The 16748-nt window shown below is 36.4% G+C and overlaps 1 protein-coding gene across 5 annotated transcripts; it reads right to left on the bottom strand.

Annotated features, from left to right (window-relative positions):
• Positions 1-1365: 1365 nt before the first annotated feature.
• On the bottom strand, positions 1366-11878 carry LOC112513662. Of its 5 annotated transcripts, XM_025119997.1 has the most exons (6): positions 11684-11878; positions 10580-11227; positions 9621-9942; positions 4543-4624; positions 3499-3728; positions 1366-1693 (listed from the first exon to the last, which is right to left on the bottom strand). In XM_025119997.1, the coding sequence occupies exons 2-5, from the start codon at positions 11166-11168 to the stop codon at positions 3525-3527; spliced, it is 1197 nt and encodes a 398-aa protein (XP_024975765.1). In that variant the 5' UTR covers positions 11169-11227; positions 11684-11878; the 3' UTR covers positions 1366-1693; positions 3499-3524. The 5 variants fall into 5 exon arrangements, with proteins under 5 accessions (XP_024975765.1, XP_024975769.1, XP_024975766.1 ...); XM_025120001.1 differs by lacking the exon at positions 11684-11878 and having other exon boundaries at positions 9621-9939; positions 10580-11400; XM_025119998.1 differs by lacking the exon at positions 11684-11878 and having other exon boundaries at positions 1366-1701; positions 10580-11397.
• Positions 11879-16748: the final 4870 nt, after the last annotated feature.

Below are 16748 nucleotides of genomic sequence, written 5' to 3'. Positions count from 1 at the left end.
AATTGGGTCACTCAAATACACTTTAAAAATGCGTTTTAATATAATTAAAATTACGTTTTCTTATAAAAATACATTATAAAATTATTTAAAAATACATTTATTTATAAAATTAATTGAATTTTTGGGCGGGGCCGGGGCGGTCCATAGTCGGTCCCATAACCGGTCCCGGTCCCACGAAACTACCAAAAACCTCAACCGGTCCCAGTTTTCGGTCCCATAACCGGTCCTTACCGGTCCCGGTCCGGTCCTTTGTCGGTCCCGGTCCTCCGGCGGTCCCGGGCCGGGCAGGGCCCATTTGGCCATCTCTACATTCAAGGGTGGTTTACCCAGAGGCTCACCGATAAGCACTTATTGGTAACAATCGACAATTTAATTTATTTTACTGGATAAGATTCTAGTTCATCAAGACGGTACCGTATGTAACAATTTACAAGATAAACACTTACCAGATAAAAGTCGTCACTCTCATTTACCAGGTAAGACTCTTCATCTTTATAATCGCTCTTACCGGAAAATTCCCGCCTCTGTTCATCTGGTAAGATAATTGATCTGCTAAGCTCATACTCAGCAAACGGCCATTTAGTTGATTTTTTTTGTGATTTTTAACCTTTCCTTACGGTTTGAAGTCCAAAACTTGAATTGTTGTAGCTGTGTTATTTTATTTTTAGTAAGATAAATTAAAATATTTACCAAAAAAGAAAGAAGTTAATTTAAAAACAATTCATTTTTGTTCAAAATTGTTTTATTTAAGAGGAAAAATAGACGAAGTCTTTATATCACTAACTAAAATAAGAGAATGAAGATTATTGTGGTTTGGACATGTTCGTAAGAGACAGATGTTAGCACCAGTAAGAACGAACGGTCGAGAGTGTCATTGTCGAGGGTGTGAGCAAGAGAGCTTAGGAGGACATGGAACAAGCAATTGAGACTTGTATGACAACTTTAGACATTTCAGAAAACACGATCTCAGATAGATGTTTGCATAGACGCATAACTAGGGTAGCAATAGTCGGCAACTACATATCATAGCAGTAGGTTGGAATGGAAATAAGACTTGTGTGGTAATGTTTGCATGCATCATATCCTTTCCAGACCCTACCAAATGGAATTCACCGGGTTCTTTTGCATTAAAAAAACAAACAAGAAAATGTTTGAGAAATTAAACAAACCCACTCGTTAGGGCCTTAATCATTTGGGTGTCGGTCTATGTTTGTGGGTTATAAGTTATAACTTGTAATTGCGTACATTCTGCGGATAACCAAACCAAACCAAACAAACCGAATGTCCCATCTGAGGATGGAATCAAGAGGTGGGATGTAGACATATCTGACCTCTACGATACTCATGTAGATCATAAAGACACTCTTGAGGATTAATAATATGTCATTAGGTGTTTTAGTGTTTGCAACAATAGATATTATGTACCTTGCTCCAATGATGCATATTGGATTTTACATATTTACCTTCCCAAAACGACGATCTAGCCCAAACAAAATTCATCGATTCACTAGATACTTGACGAAAACTAGGCTTCAAACTATATTCATATATGCATCAGCTGATCGTCTCAATAATTGCATATGCTTCATGAAGCCATTCCGACACTTGAAAGTTGCTCCCCATTAACTAGGCTACCGTTAACTAGCTAATTCATCGAGGTTCTGTTGCACAAGCTGCTTGGACTGCAAACCTGCTGCAGAACTATACCATAAACCCTCTTAGCAAAATCAGTATATACATATATAGAGTGAAGTTCTGGGGAAAACAAAATGAAAAACTGAAGAACACCCTGATAACTAATCATCTGTAAGGTATGCGTAAGGTATGCACATGTGTGTACAAGTAATTGAAGATGTTTCATGATTTCTATATGCACATGTGCATACTAGAAGAATTACTTACAAACTACTTGTATGCACATTATTAGGGTGTTTCCTCAGTTTTTTATTTTATTTTTTGAGATTTTTCCCTGAACCTGACCCTATATATATAGATGAAGGATCATGTGAGAATGGAAGTTAACATGAGAAGTGTAAGAAGGGATTTGAACCCTTGAACACTTCAATCCCAAAACAACCCATGAATTGCGTTTTAGAACGGAATTTATCTAGTGTTTCTCTAGTGTTGATCTAGTGGTTCTCTTCAATTAGGATTGATGCAAGGTGGAAATCCCTTCTTACACCATAACTTTCATTCTCACCGGTACCCAACCTTTATATATATACACACACACAATTAGGATTGATGCAAGGGGGAGATCCCTTCTTACACCATAACTTTCATTCTTATCGATACCCAACCATATAGTACTTTGACTTTTGAGGTCAAACCTAGTACTTTCCTAATGCAAATTTGAAACAAATTTCATTGCAATTTCAGTACCCAGATCTCCATTTGTCATACTTGTCCCCCTCCTCATCCACAACAGCAGAATATAAAGAAAACGGGACAACAATGTACATTATGAAAGACTGTTTGCCTGATATTAAGGCCATGTTTGTGAAACCAGTCAATAAGATACCTGTTGGCTGAAAAACTAGCTGATAAACTAATCACGTTTGGCAAAAACTAGCTAACAAGCTAGTTAACAAATGTAAAATTACCAAAAAGGCCATGTTCAAAAATTACTCAATTTTAGCATGTTGAAAAAATGCCAATAGGGCGAGGAAGATGAAGGGTGGTTGTTTTAGAATGTGCCTTGTGGCATGCTACTACTTGCTAAATGAACGGAATATTTAGAATTTAATATCATTTGGTTCAGATCTTAAACTAATAGTGCTTTGGTTTCGAACCCCATGTTCTTGGAGTTCCCCAATACAATCTTCATTCAAGTAAAAATTTGTTTGACACACCAAGGGGATGTTCGGTTGGTCTTTCATCAAGTCCTGTATGGATAAGCCATGTGTGGATTAATATGTTTGTATAGATCGAAAAGGTTTTTATTTTGGGGGGGGGGGGTTCATAGATGGAATGAGCGTGTTTTTTAATTGGGAGGGGCAGGCTTGGATAAAAACTTGGCTTTTTGCACAAAGCTCCCCCCTGGACGCTTACTGAATAAGCCACTACCAAACAGCCATGTATAGCTGACCGAATAAGCCAAGTCTCATTAAAAGCTCATTAAGCTGCTAACAAACAGACCCTAACAAAAATAGGATGTTGAGAATTGCTTTAATGCTTTCTTTCCCCAATTCCCATGGCCCCTCCTTGTCCATCAATCACAGGAATACACATTATTGATAGAGAATAAAAAAAATGAATTAAACAAATTTATATAAAAATAAAATAATGATGTGTCTTGACATGACTAGTGGAACAAGGTGGGGACATGGGATTTGGGGACAAGAGATTTTTATTCCACAACCTGTGTGTTTTAACTGTATACAAGCTAAACTCTAGCATGCAATTCTGAATATGTGAATACGATCATGAATAATACAAAAAATAGAGAAAAGGGTAAGCAAAGAATCGGAATGGAGGACAAGAAGCAATGAGAATAACCTGATTCATTTGATGATCTTAGAGGACTAGAAGTTATGACATCGGAAGCATCCTCCAAAGGAATTTGTGACATATCTACGTAAGGTCCTGAATTTGCGGAAGTTTTTGGGAGCCTGATCGGCAACATTGTCTGATACATTCCTTCTCATTTCTTGGGCTTTCATTTGGGCAGCTCTATGCTTGTTCAAGATTTTATCCATAGATGCGGACTTCTTCTTTTCCAGTTTCATCTGATGAACGAAAAAAATTACTCAAACCCACAACCAGAATAGTTCTTGTTCCAATATTAGTAACTTATGAGAATATGAGATCTTCATTAGAAAAGTTTCAGAACCCTAATGATGTGAAGTTTGGTAGATATCAGGAAGCGAGCACAGAATAAAGCTTATGTTGCCACATGCTACCAGTAATCCCTTAGACTTATAATCATGGTTGCTAAAAATGGTCAAGGCGAGGCGGTCAAAAAACGTTCTTGAGGCAGCGCTTCTACTAGCTTAGTTGGATCGTACGCCTTGAACTACTGAGGCGGGTCTGAGGCGGTAGAGGCGGTGAGGTGGGGCTGAGGTGGTAGAAAGACTTTAGGGTTAAAAAGTATGCCAAATCAAAGAAAATATACTTACCATTGATGACCCATTAAAGTGAAACCTCTGCTCCTTGCTTTGTCCTTGTGCATGGCCATTGAAGAAGAAAACTTACTGCTATCATGTGTTCATTTTTATACAATACGTACTAGGGAATAGGGATGCGACTTGGGAGGTGCATAAGGACTCTTCGATTTTACATAGCTTCTTCTTTTGACATTTGTGTCACTTTTATTGTTTCGCTGTATGTGGGAGGCTTTTATTGTTTATCTAATTTGTTTTAATTTTAAAATAAAATCTCTAACAATTAATTACCGTATTTAAGGACTTTCAAGAACACAAATAAAAAAAATTCCTTCCTTATCCATTCTTTCCCCTCGCTTCACTTTTTCTTTTCTTTTCTTCCCAAATTCGAGAAAAGTGCTCGAATAGGTAATATTGCTTACTATCATAAAGAACACACCTCAAGTTTCCGAATTGATGCCTCTGCTTTTGCATTCTGCAGGTTCTCCCATGCAGTGATCCTTGCTTCCTCTTTCTGGAGCCTGCACAAGAGAACAAAAGCATGATTCTTGTGAATATGTGTGTGTGTCAATTACAAACTAAAGGTGCTCCCTTGGTCCCAAGATGAGTCCCACTCCCTCTCTTTCAGCACATTATTGTTTTACTTTCCAGGAGGGCCACCCCCCTCCCCTTGTAATTTTGCAGTTACAGATGGCTATGCAAAGAAACTATTCAAATTTCACTCGTTGCATGTGATAATAATAATAATCAAAGGTAGTTGGTGGGCTCCCCCACTAATCTTGAAAATAATACAGGCCCGACCCCGAGTAGAATCAATGATGAATATTTGGGATGGAAGGAGTAGAAGAAAGCCATTAACACACTGTTACCTTTTGACCTTATACAAAGTGGATAGAGCTAAAAGTAAGGGCATGTTTGTTAGCAGCTTAATGGGACTCGCAGCTTATTCGGTCAGCTATACATGACTGTTCGGCAGTAACTTGATGATGTAGAAAGTGGCTGAGTCACTAAGCTTTTAGGAGAAGCTTTATGCAGAGAGCCAAGTTTTTCCAAATCTGCCTCTCCCAATCAAGAAACACGCTCATTCAATCTATGAAAAAACCACCCCAAACAAAAACCTTCCCAATCCATACAGATAGGTTAATCCATACGGACAGCTTTATCCATGAAGGACTTAACGGAAAACCAACCAAACAGCCCCTCAGTGTGGGTACCATGCATCTTAACTTGTTGTTTAAGCATCATTGAAATGTGATGAGATCAGATATACAAGAAACATATGAAGCGTGGCATAATTTTCAACTATCGGATTAGTTTTCAAGAATGGTCACAAGAGAGAGAAAGTAAACAAGCAACATGCTCCGCCAACTAAGGAATGAAAAATTAAGAAAAACTAAAATGATAAGGATACTGATGTTGGAAAAATTAAATGTCAAAACTTAGGATTAATTATTAAGTTTATTTTTATCATGTATTAAATAAAGATGGTCATGGACACCTCATATGTTTGTGCTGGCAGGAAGTTTTAAGGAGGTTATGGGTAGTTTTTAGGGAGTCGGTTATGGCACCCTTGCCAACCAACGTGTTGCTTGATATGCGCCGATTCATCATGTATATAAACATGATATCGGCTGCCATTTGAATGTGCGCAAGGTTTCCCATTTAATAATTAAGATTTGTCTCTCTTATGTGATAGTTTTCTCTCTCAATTATATAAGTGTGTGTGTAAGATTTCATTCTGCAAATGGGTTCTTCCGCATCAAAGGGTTTTGATCAACAGATTGAAAACACCGAAGGTTCTAAAACGGTGTTCATCAAAGAATCACAACCATCATCCTCATCTCAACAGTGGTATCAGAGCCAACGGTCAGAACAGAAACGGAAGCAAGAACAATCAAGAAGGAAGTCGTTGAGGATTCTTCAACAGATTCGCGAAACACGTGCACGATTAAATGAAAACGAGAAAACCGCGAAGTTACAAAGCAATCCGATCGACAGCCGTGAAAGGAGCGAGACAAGGCCAAAGAAACCAACATGCTATCGGTGCATGTTGAAGGGGCACTTTGCCTGTGACTGCCCGAGGAAGATGGCGCGCTCGATGCAGAAAAGGTCGATACTACAAATGGTAGAAACCGGAACAAGCAGCAAAATTCGGAGTTCTCGAATTTTTGGTCTGTTGCTGTCTTATCAATAGACGCACACCGAAAGAATCGTCGTAAATGGAGATTACTTGGTTGAAGGAACGGATACGGGATCTTGGAACACGATTTGGTACGTAAATACCAAAATTTCGAAGCACATGTCTTCTACAAAATTTCGGAGCACATGAAGAGACACTGCTTAAGACTATCGAACATCTCCTTTGTAGGAGACATGTGCTTCGAAATTTTGGTATTTACGTACCAAATCGTGTTCCAAGATCCCGTATCCGTTCCTTCAACCAAGTAATCTCCATTTACGACGATTCTTTCGGTGTGCGTCTGTTGATAAGGCAACAACGGACCAAAAATTCGAGAACTCCAAATTTTGCTGCTTGTTCGGTTGTTCCGGTTTCTGCCATTTGTAGTATCGACCTTTTCTACATCGAGCGCGCCATCTTCCTCGGGCAGTCCCAGGCAAAGTGCCCCTTCAACATGCACCGATAGCATGTTCGTTTCTTTGGCCTTGTCTCGCTCCTTTCACGGCTGTTGATCGGATTGCTTCGTAACTTCGCGGTTTTCTCGTTTTCATTGAATCGTGCACGTGTTTTGCGAAGCTGTTGAAGAATCCTCAATGACTTCCTTCTTGATTGTTCTTGCTTTCGTTTCTGTTCCGACCGTTGGCTCTGATACCACTGTTGATAGGTTCATCAGTCCATCTTGACCGCTGGGCGTAGCTGCTATTATTTCCACGTGCACCTCTTCTTCCATAAGCATCAGAAAAAGAAGGGCCGCCGGTTTGATGATTTATAGGTCTTGTAGCATTGTAACCCCTATCTCTAGGGCTCCATCCGCTTCCGCCACCTCTAATAACAACTCCAGGAGATGAAGAGCTTTTAAAACCAACATTAGGGTTTGTTCTAGCTCCTGCTTGAACATGGTTACATGATCTCTTGATCTGGCCTTGGTACCCCCGTATATCATGCCACAATTGCCTCTCCTGAATGTCCGATTCAGTTACTACCGTTTCCGGGATGGTTGTCCCTTCAAGCACGCACGGTATGTGGAGAGAGGAGACCGGTGGTTGATAGTATATGCATAGAACATCACGATGGTTTGCAAATCCATTAGAATCGCTAGCATCCTCAAAGTCTTGCTTAAAATGGACAAAACCATTTATGTCTCCACTTAAGTCCGTATCGATCTTGATTGAGCTATTTTGCTTCATGCAACCAGCAGTGTTGATAATTGCAAGGCTAAAAATTCTGAACTGTGCATGAACAACTTATCAACATTCTCTGCATTTCTTTTAGCTTCTTCCTCGCTGAGCTCCTTCTCGATCTTCTTTGTTGCAGCAAGAAGACGCTCCTCCTCGATAAAAGGAAGTTTGCAGATACCCTGCCAAAGATATCTTTTCCCATCTGTGTCCGTATCAAATTCAGTGGGATAGAAATCAAGAATGCTTGAATCTTCATCAGTCATGACTGATAGTCTGATATGAAACTGGCAGAGCATGCGCACTCGTCGGAGGGAGGACTGCCATCAGCTGATCAAATGGTTTAAACGGCTTTCCTTTTTGAAACATCATTTTTGTACTTGAAAGACCTTTCAGATCAGAAGCAAAGGGACCATAATGATATGGAAAAAACCATTTCCACGATGGAACACCTGAGAAGTAATACTGTAATACAGAAGATGGTTGAAAAAGTTTTGACATTTAGAAGGGAGTGTTGGAAAAATTAAATGTCAAAACTTAAGATTAATTATTAAGTTTATTTTTATTTTAATTATGTATTAAATAAAGAGGGTCATGGACACCTCATATGTTTGTGCTGGCAGGAAGTTTTAAGGAGGTTATGGGTAGTTTTTAGGAAGTCGGTTATGGCATCCTTGCCAACCGACGTGTTGCTTGATATGCGCCGATTCATCATGTATATAAACATGATATCGGCTGCCATTTGAATGTGCGCAAGGTTTCCCATTTAATATTTAAGATTTGTCTCTCTTATGTGATAACTGGATGCAGAAATAAAGCTATGTGCCATACTGAAGTAACCCTTCATCTAAAACTAGTAAAGGTAGGCAACAAAAGGGGAATCAAATTTGTTACGCTTTGCATCTCCCATAATTGAACAATAATGTGAGTTTATGTAGCATATAGTATAAAAAAGGGGAACAATAACTTGTCTGAAAAAAAAGAAATCCAAGGGAATTTAGTCTCACAAGAGACCTAATTAGCACATTTCACAAATTAGACAGTGAAATTATCGTATGTGACAGTGGGGTAACTTTTTTCTAGCCTAAAGATCTATTTGTCTTTATTGAAGGTTCATGTCCTTCAATACCCTTCAATACAAACAGTCAAATTCTTTTTAGTTAATTCTATCCATCTCCCATTCAGGCTACAAGGTCTCCTCTTAATACAAATTGCTGCTACTTCCACCTTTGAGGTATCGTTTTATCCATTACCTTTTACATCAAATACTTGTTACGGTTCACTCATCTTATGCACATGTTGCCTCTCCATGGGAACACGCATAGCTGCCCTTCACAAGTGAAATGCACTAATTTTGAGAAATCATAATTCTTTTTCACTTAATGGAAAACTACAAGGTACGGTTTACATGCATAATTTTTCCTTATAGATAGGAAACTAAATCTCTAAACAATAGGAAAAAATATATAGCTAATATATCGCTATATACAACTATATTTCCTAAACCGACACTCCCACTCAAGTTGGGGAATAAATATTTACAAGACCCAACTTGTTGATATTCCATCAAAGATTTGCATGAATAATCCTTCTGTAAGGATATCAACTACTTGTTGCGTGATTGGAACATACAACATGCGTATCATTCCATTTTCTAGCTTTTCTTTGATGAAGTGACCGTCAATTTCCACATGTTCAGTTATGTAATGCTGCAAGGAACTATTAGCAATGCTTATAGCAGACTACTTGTCAGAGGATAGTTTCATACGACCTTCCAGTGGTAGCTGTAGTTCCTCCAATACTCGTTTGAGCAAAATTGCTTCACATATTCCATTGGCCATACACGATACCATGTAATTTTGGGAAATCAGAATTCTCTCTCTTAAATAGAGATCTACAAAGTAGGGTTTAAACTTTAAATACGTGGTTTTTCCTTATAGATAAAAAACTAAATCTCTAAAAAGATAGAAAAAAAAGGTCACATAGCTAATATACAGTTATAAACAACTATATTTCGTAAACGCACGCTTCGTCAAGGTTTCTGAAAATTCTGTAACGACACTTTGAATAAGAGTTTGATCTTTAGTAGTTTCCGATTCAGATAAGATACAAAGAAAGTATATATTGACAGAAAGAGTTAAAGGCTTGTTCTTAGAGACATACTTTGACAATTTCATTGCTCCTTCTGTAGCATTCCATGTCAAAGCTAAGTCATTAGCCTCTGGTGATCGGTTATTCTTCATTTTTATCCTGTTTCTTTTTGATTGCTTTGTCATAGTGGCTCCTTTGTCTACCTGGACATCCTTGACTTCCAATCTAGCAGAATGATGGTTGCCAGGTTCCACAGGTGGAGGAATATATGGAGCGATAGACATTGACATCCCTCCCTTTGGGGAGGTTTCAGGGCTGCAAACAGGGCTCATCTGGGTCGCCATATCTCGTCTTGAGATAGCACGGGAGACACCATTTTCATCACGCTTATCTTCTGCAAGTTGATATATCAGTTACAAGCAGCTATCAAATAGGCAAATAAGATGACAGAAGTTTGTGATATATACTTTATATAGTGAACATGATAAAGTAACTAAACTTGTCTTTATTGATGACAGCAAACTTTAACATAAAGCTGCATAAAGAAATACCCGCAAAATGGTACAAGAGCCATCATAAACATAAAAACTAAGAACCCTTTAGAACAGGAAAATGGTCAATGTAAAGGGGAAGTATGCTGATTATAAGTGGAAACAACAAAAGTGAAAAGGTGACGAGGATGAGAAGAAAAGGCACCAACAAATATCTTTCTCTAAAATCTTTTATTATCATCCAATTCAATTGGCAACTTCTTCCACACATATTGCCTTAGGTGCTGACAAGGCCAAACTACGTTTAGAAGTGCACCGACCAAATATCATGAAAATTCTTGCACAAGACAAATACTTGTCTAAATCCAACTTTCTTAGGCCTGAAATCTCATGAACTTTTTACAAAATCTCTCTTCACAAATTAAGTTTCCAGTGCACCACTTTGTGTTGTGATTCCATGTCAAGAAGGTATTATGATACCGAATGTGCCAAGAATGTCTAAAGAAATCCATAGAAGTCCAAGGACGGAAAAGGTTATACCTTGAGAATCGGAATATGAAGACTCCATCAACAACTCAGTCCATCCCAGTATGTTGGCAGATTGAACCATTCCATACTCGGTGTGAGCAGAACTAATCACACCACCATGGTGAAAAGGTAAGCCATCAGGCACTAGGACTCCAGTTGTGATTGGCGAGCCGGCAAGAAAATTGTTGGCACTTCCACCTTCAAGAACTGGCACAGCAGGTGAATAGTTTGAAAAGTAAGCAACCCCAGGAGTCCCTCCCAGTGGTCCACTCTTTGCCTTAGGTCGTCTCTGAGGTGGCGGAGCTAAAGTCTTGCAAACCCCAAAACCAGAAACTGGGCTTGTAATCCATCTCTCAGCATCATCCCATTTTGATGGCAGTGTCCTCCCACTATTGAAGGGCATCAATGCTGCAGCACTAATATGCCTCCGGCTGCTATTACTTGGCAAGGGTACTCTCTCCGAATACCATCCCTTTTGAAACCCCCCCACATCGTTATCACCATAATCAGGAGTTCCTGGGCTAGTGTAAGCACCCGAATTACCGAAAGAGGATGAATTCTTATTCACAGATCCCAATTTTGGTGAATAGCAGACCTGCATTGCATCGTCTGGTTCTACTTCTACCAATCAGGTTTCTGAAATTACTTCCCAAAAAATTTCTGCACTTCAAATCGACTTACGATTAGATGATTGCCCTAGATTCTTTAAGACCATTAAATTGACTTACCTACAAAGGGGTATGAACGCTAGTACAGTTTTAGCTGTACATCACGAATCTAAATATAGCATTCAGACTGTCACACTACTTACAAAAAGGAATACAAAATGGGCATTTTCCTTGTGGTCACCGATTTCTGGGGACCAGCGTAATGCTCGTGAAGATTACACATACTTCCAAGAAAAATATCAAATCAAGAAAACGAAAATACATTAAAATGAACGTTCCTTTACAGCTAGAAAAAAAAAGGGAAACACTCATCAGATGTTTCCAATGTTACCAAATAAAATAACGATATGAACACTGCAAAAATTAAACTCAGATTCAAACAAAGCTAATGAAGCAGTATGAAGTTATGAACAACAAAATTCAAAATGCAATGATTACAGGGTTTTACCTGAATCAAAAGGTCTTTGTTAGTTGACCAAAAAACTCTAGACAATAAGCAGAAGAAGAAAGGTAGATTCGGAGCAGTGATATTATTGGTTTGTCGAGAAAGCAAAGTAGGTGTTCGATCAAATGTCCAAACGAGATCGCCGTGGCGGATGAGGTCGAATAGATCTTCCGAGATTTCCTAGAGATCGAAAGGGTCGCAGACAGGATCCATGTGATGATCCCCCCAAAGTACGGAAAGAGTCTCCCACCTTTTCTATATATTACACCATTAAATGTTGTGAGATCTCACTATCTAATCTTACATATGTTATCAACTTTCGCAATATAATCGGTGGACCCCGCATCGATGTCACCCGCAAAGGCTATTTTTATCGTCGTGAAACGAGCGAATGCTTAAGTAACGGTTGGTTTATTTCTTGTTATGCGTATCAGAGCTACTGAAAAATTAGCTTTTAAGATCTGCAAGAATCATCGTCCATTTCAATTAATCATAAAGTGACAGTACTTATTTATAGAATGGTCCAAGCGATCTCCCATAACGTGGTCCACTCGGGAAATGACCGTTTGAGGCATCACAAACAACCAGGTCAAATATTATGGTTTGTTTTTTCGTAAAAATTGTACGTTTTTCTTTTAATGTGATTCGGTTTCACTGTTTATAAACATGTATGAAAATGATTATAGAATTGAATATAATTCATTACAGTATTATGTATCACGTATCATCTTATTTGATCTGTTTTTAATATTTGTAAAACTTTGAGCAATAAATTTGTCTTTTATATGTTTATGCAAAAAGGGTTTTTTTTTACAGAAAAACGCAATTTACCCAAATTGCCCCATCCCAAAAAATCATGTGAGAGATAAATCAGATACACAACGACCCCTAGGTGGTTTAATGTGACTAGATTAATAGATTAGGGTTTACAAGAAGTCTAATCCCTAAAGGAATCGTGAACCCCATACAATGTCTACGATACTCAAACCCTCGCAAATTTGTGCAAATGTACCACCTTGAAACCAATTGTGTTAACCCCAGGAGGCTAAAGGGTTGTTTACCAGACGCTTAACAGATAAGCGATTATCAGCAAGATTCATCGTTATTACCTTATCAAATTTCGTTGTCAGTAAGGGGTTGTTTGGCAGTTGCTGAATGGTTTGGTGCATAATGATTAAGTGGTCAGAAAAATTAAGAGGCTTTCATGATATAGTGCAAAATGAAATATAATTGTTAGGTAATTGTTTACAATGAAATCAGAACACTTAATGGTTAAGGAAAGCTTAAGATACAAAATCATTCAGAAGGTTTCAGAACCATTAAGAGACAGATTTTTTTTGTCAAACAAGATCCACCTCTTAATGATTCAGATGTTGTCTCTCAATAAAACTATTAAAAGGTAAACAAACAACCTTAAGAGTCATAACAATTCAACTACCAAATTTTGGTTTTGATTTTTATTTTTAGAATAAAATAATATAATGAGTTGTAAAATAATTGATTTTTAATAACAATGTAAAAGTTAATTAATTGTATCTACTATCTAATTTTAATCATAATTATTATGATTTTTTAAATAATAATCACGATTAAAATATATATTAAATTGTCAATTTAGAATAAAAACTATCACGTTTATGTAAATAAAAAATAATAATGTTTTTTTATTCGTTTTTAATATTAAAAAAAAAAGACTATGTTGACGATTGAAACCGACCAAAATTAGTGGGGCACAAACAGTGTGAAATAATTGTCTTTTTAATAGTCAATTTCAGTTTTCCCCCTTGGACTTTGTCATATTTAGCGAAACTTGTCATTAATATTTGTTTATTACATATTTGTTCGTGAGATATGTACAATTGATTGGTTTTGGTCCCTCTTATTAACGATCGTTACATTTTTCTGTTAAATCCAGTTGAACAACTTACATTTTTCTATGAACCCTATAACGACCATAACTTCACCATAAACTTTGCTCTTTTTCTTCTGCCTCGTTCCAAAATAATTAAGGTGATAGGGTCTTAAAGGAGACGTTAGGCTTCAGAACTGTTCAGACTCTAAGAAAAATGACATGCGGCTAGTCCCAACTCTTAGTCTTCTTTAGGTGCTTCAACTACGGTATAGGTAGAAGGAGCTCGTACGGGAAAACCTTTACTTGGGACCATGTGAGACCAATATGTTTTTGCAAGACTCATAAGACCATTTTTTTATACTTAAAACTTCACAGCAAAACACTGTGCAGTTAACCTTTACAGTGTTTTTTGCTGTGAAGGTTCAAATCTTTTTTGCCTTCACAATATTTTGCTGTGAAATTTCAAGTGTAAAAAAGTGGTTTCATGGGTCTTACGAAAATAACATGGTCTCACATAAACCCAACACACACACACACACACACACACACACATATATATATATATATATATATATATAGGTTCACGTGAGACCAATGGTTTTTCATGAGACCCATAAGACCAATTTATGTTCATTGATTCACTTTATAAACTAATGAAAGTTGCAAGGTGACAATTTTGTGATTATTGAGAAATCTCGTGACATTTATGAATGTTCAAATTGTCAAATTATAGATTTAATATAAGGATTGAGAATTGTTCTTACGGGTCTCACGAAAAACCTTTGGTCTCACATGATCCCAAGTCTCTCTCTCTCTCTATGCATATTTTGACGATCTGCATTCGTTGTACCAAAATGTTAATCAATTTTTATTTTGGTCTCATTTGGCATGAATATTAAATAGATGATTATTAATTAAATAATGTGAACTTATTCAAACATTATGATCGTTCATACTATTCTGATACGGAAATTTGAGTTTTTATGCCCAATAGAATTTATTCAAACTTAGTACTTAGTTTTTCTATGTTATTAGCACAACAATGTTTATATTACATTTAGCAGCTAACTGGTTATCGTTTATAATCTTCTGTAGACCTTCCACCATCTCTTGTAGACCTCTCATCTAGGAGTGCTCATGGGTTGGATTGATCGGGTTGAAGCAATTGGAACAACCCAACTCTATGTCTACGGTCTGAAAAATCTCAACTCAACCTGCTCAAACAAGAGTGAGACCTAGCCCAAGCCAAACTGTAAGAGTTTGTCGGGTTAGTCATGTTGATATTTTGGTACATCAAAATGTTACCCTAACGTTGAATATGTTGTTTTCTCTATTTATAGTTCATTTTTCATCATCCATCATTTGGTACAGGTTATCCATGCTCATTAAATCTTAAGTATATCATATTCAACTATTTTTCTCAATTTGCATATATATGTTCACATTTAGTGAACATATATACGAATGAATTATATAGAGATGAAGAAGAGATTGAAAATATATGTATTTATGAATTATGAAGAGGGTATGTGATACAATGATGGTGTAATTGTTTAATGTACATATTAACAGAGACTTAACAATCATATCAAGTCCAATAAATAAAAAGAAATCGGGTTCATTGAGTTGGGTTCGATTCAAGTGATCATAACCCAGATTCAACCTAATACCTAGGATTTGAAGATTTTACAACTCGATTAGATATTGGCTTGTTTCAGGTTGTGTTATTTCACGCTGGGTTGCGTTGGCCAGGTTGGTCGAGTTTTTGAGCACTCCTACTCCCATCATACAACATTGATTAGGCTTTTCAATAGTAATAACTCGGTCCTATCGGGTATCTTTAGCAATATCAATCTTCATTCCAATTCATATCATTCGAGTTCATATCAATCGTCTATTGAATACACATTTCATTGAATGAGAGATGGTGAAAGCTTAGAGTGATAAAATATGATGAGATGAGGATATTTTGCCACTCTTCATTATCATCATCATCGTCGTCGTCTCTTATCGTTGTATCATAACTGACTTTTCTTACTTATAGTTTCTCGTTCACTTTCCACAATCTTCAACCCTTGTAGCAAAATTATTGTTCGTCTTAAGGTCCGTTTGTTAGCAGTTTAATAATATGCATGACTGTTTTGAAGTGTCTTGATAATATATAAACTGGTTTTATTCAGTAAACTTATAGAGAACAATTTTATGTAGAAAACCAATTTTTTTTTTTCCAAACCTGACCCTCCCAATTAAAAGCACGTTTCTTTCATTTATGAAGAAACCCTCAAAAACAAAAATCTTCCCCAATCTATACTGACAGATGAATACACGTTAACCTTCACCAATATAGAAGTTAATTAAGAAACCAATCAAACATTCCCTTACCATAGCAAAGATGATGCCATTCTAAATTACAGTTTTATTAGAATTGTCATTATGCTAGAACCTAACAATACCCCAATCAAAAGTATCATTTATTATTGTTATTTATGTAATTAATATTATCAAATTTTATATTATTTATTAAAAAAATGATATGCATGTGGCCTCTATAAATATAAATGTTGACTAATAATAAGCAATGAAATCAACTTTAAAATATTTTATTCTAGGAAACTATAGGATATAGGAATATACCCTATATATATATATATATATATATATATATATATATATATATATGGTATATTTCTTTTACAACCTTATGCATTTGTACAACCTTTGCAACCCAATTAATTAAGATATTTATAGAAATGATTGGAGTTCATTTATTATAATTTGAATATTTATGGAATATGAATAGAGTTTATTAATTATGATTAATACTTTATATTAGGAAACAATTAATTGATTAAAAATTGTATGGTTGAGATGAGAGTTGTATAGGGTGTAGGAATGGCAAAGGGTGTAGAATAACATCCCTATATATATATATATATATATATATATATATATATATATATGGGTTGGTTCAAATAGAAACCAACCATATGGTACAAACTATGTGAATCGATCTTAATCGTTCATTTTATCATCAAACGGTTATTATTAAATGAGATTAAATAAACAATAATTTAATTAATATATTAATTGATATGTGTATGAACAATTGTTCAAAGGGTAAATTGGTCAAACGGTCATTATTAAATGAGTATTAAAAAATAATCAATTAATCATTAAATTAATTGGGCTGCTTATGAACAATTGTTCACAGGGTAT

The sequence above is a fragment of the Cynara cardunculus genome (genome assembly GCF_001531365.2).
Source record: "Cynara cardunculus var. scolymus isolate 2C chromosome LG 5, CcrdV1, whole genome shotgun sequence".
Taxonomy (NCBI): domain Eukaryota; kingdom Viridiplantae; phylum Streptophyta; class Magnoliopsida; order Asterales; family Asteraceae; genus Cynara; species Cynara cardunculus.
The sequence above is the reverse complement of the archived record's forward strand: the minus strand, read 5'-3'. Positions and strand labels throughout refer to the sequence as shown.

Excerpts from the sequence above, each read along its gene's own strand:
- LOC112513662 (XM_025119997.1), bottom strand. The coding sequence starts at position 11,168 with ATGCAGGTCTGCTATTCACCAAAATTGGGATCTGTGAATAAGAATTCA. Across the intron at positions 9,943-10,579 it reads TTCATATTCCGATTCTCAAG|AAGATAAGCGTGATGAAAAT; the intron begins GTATAACCTTTT and ends ATCAACTTGCAG. Across the intron at positions 3,729-4,542 it reads CATCAATTCGGAAACTTGAG|ATGAAACTGGAAAAGAAGAA; the intron begins GTGTGTTCTTTA and ends TTCGTTCATCAG.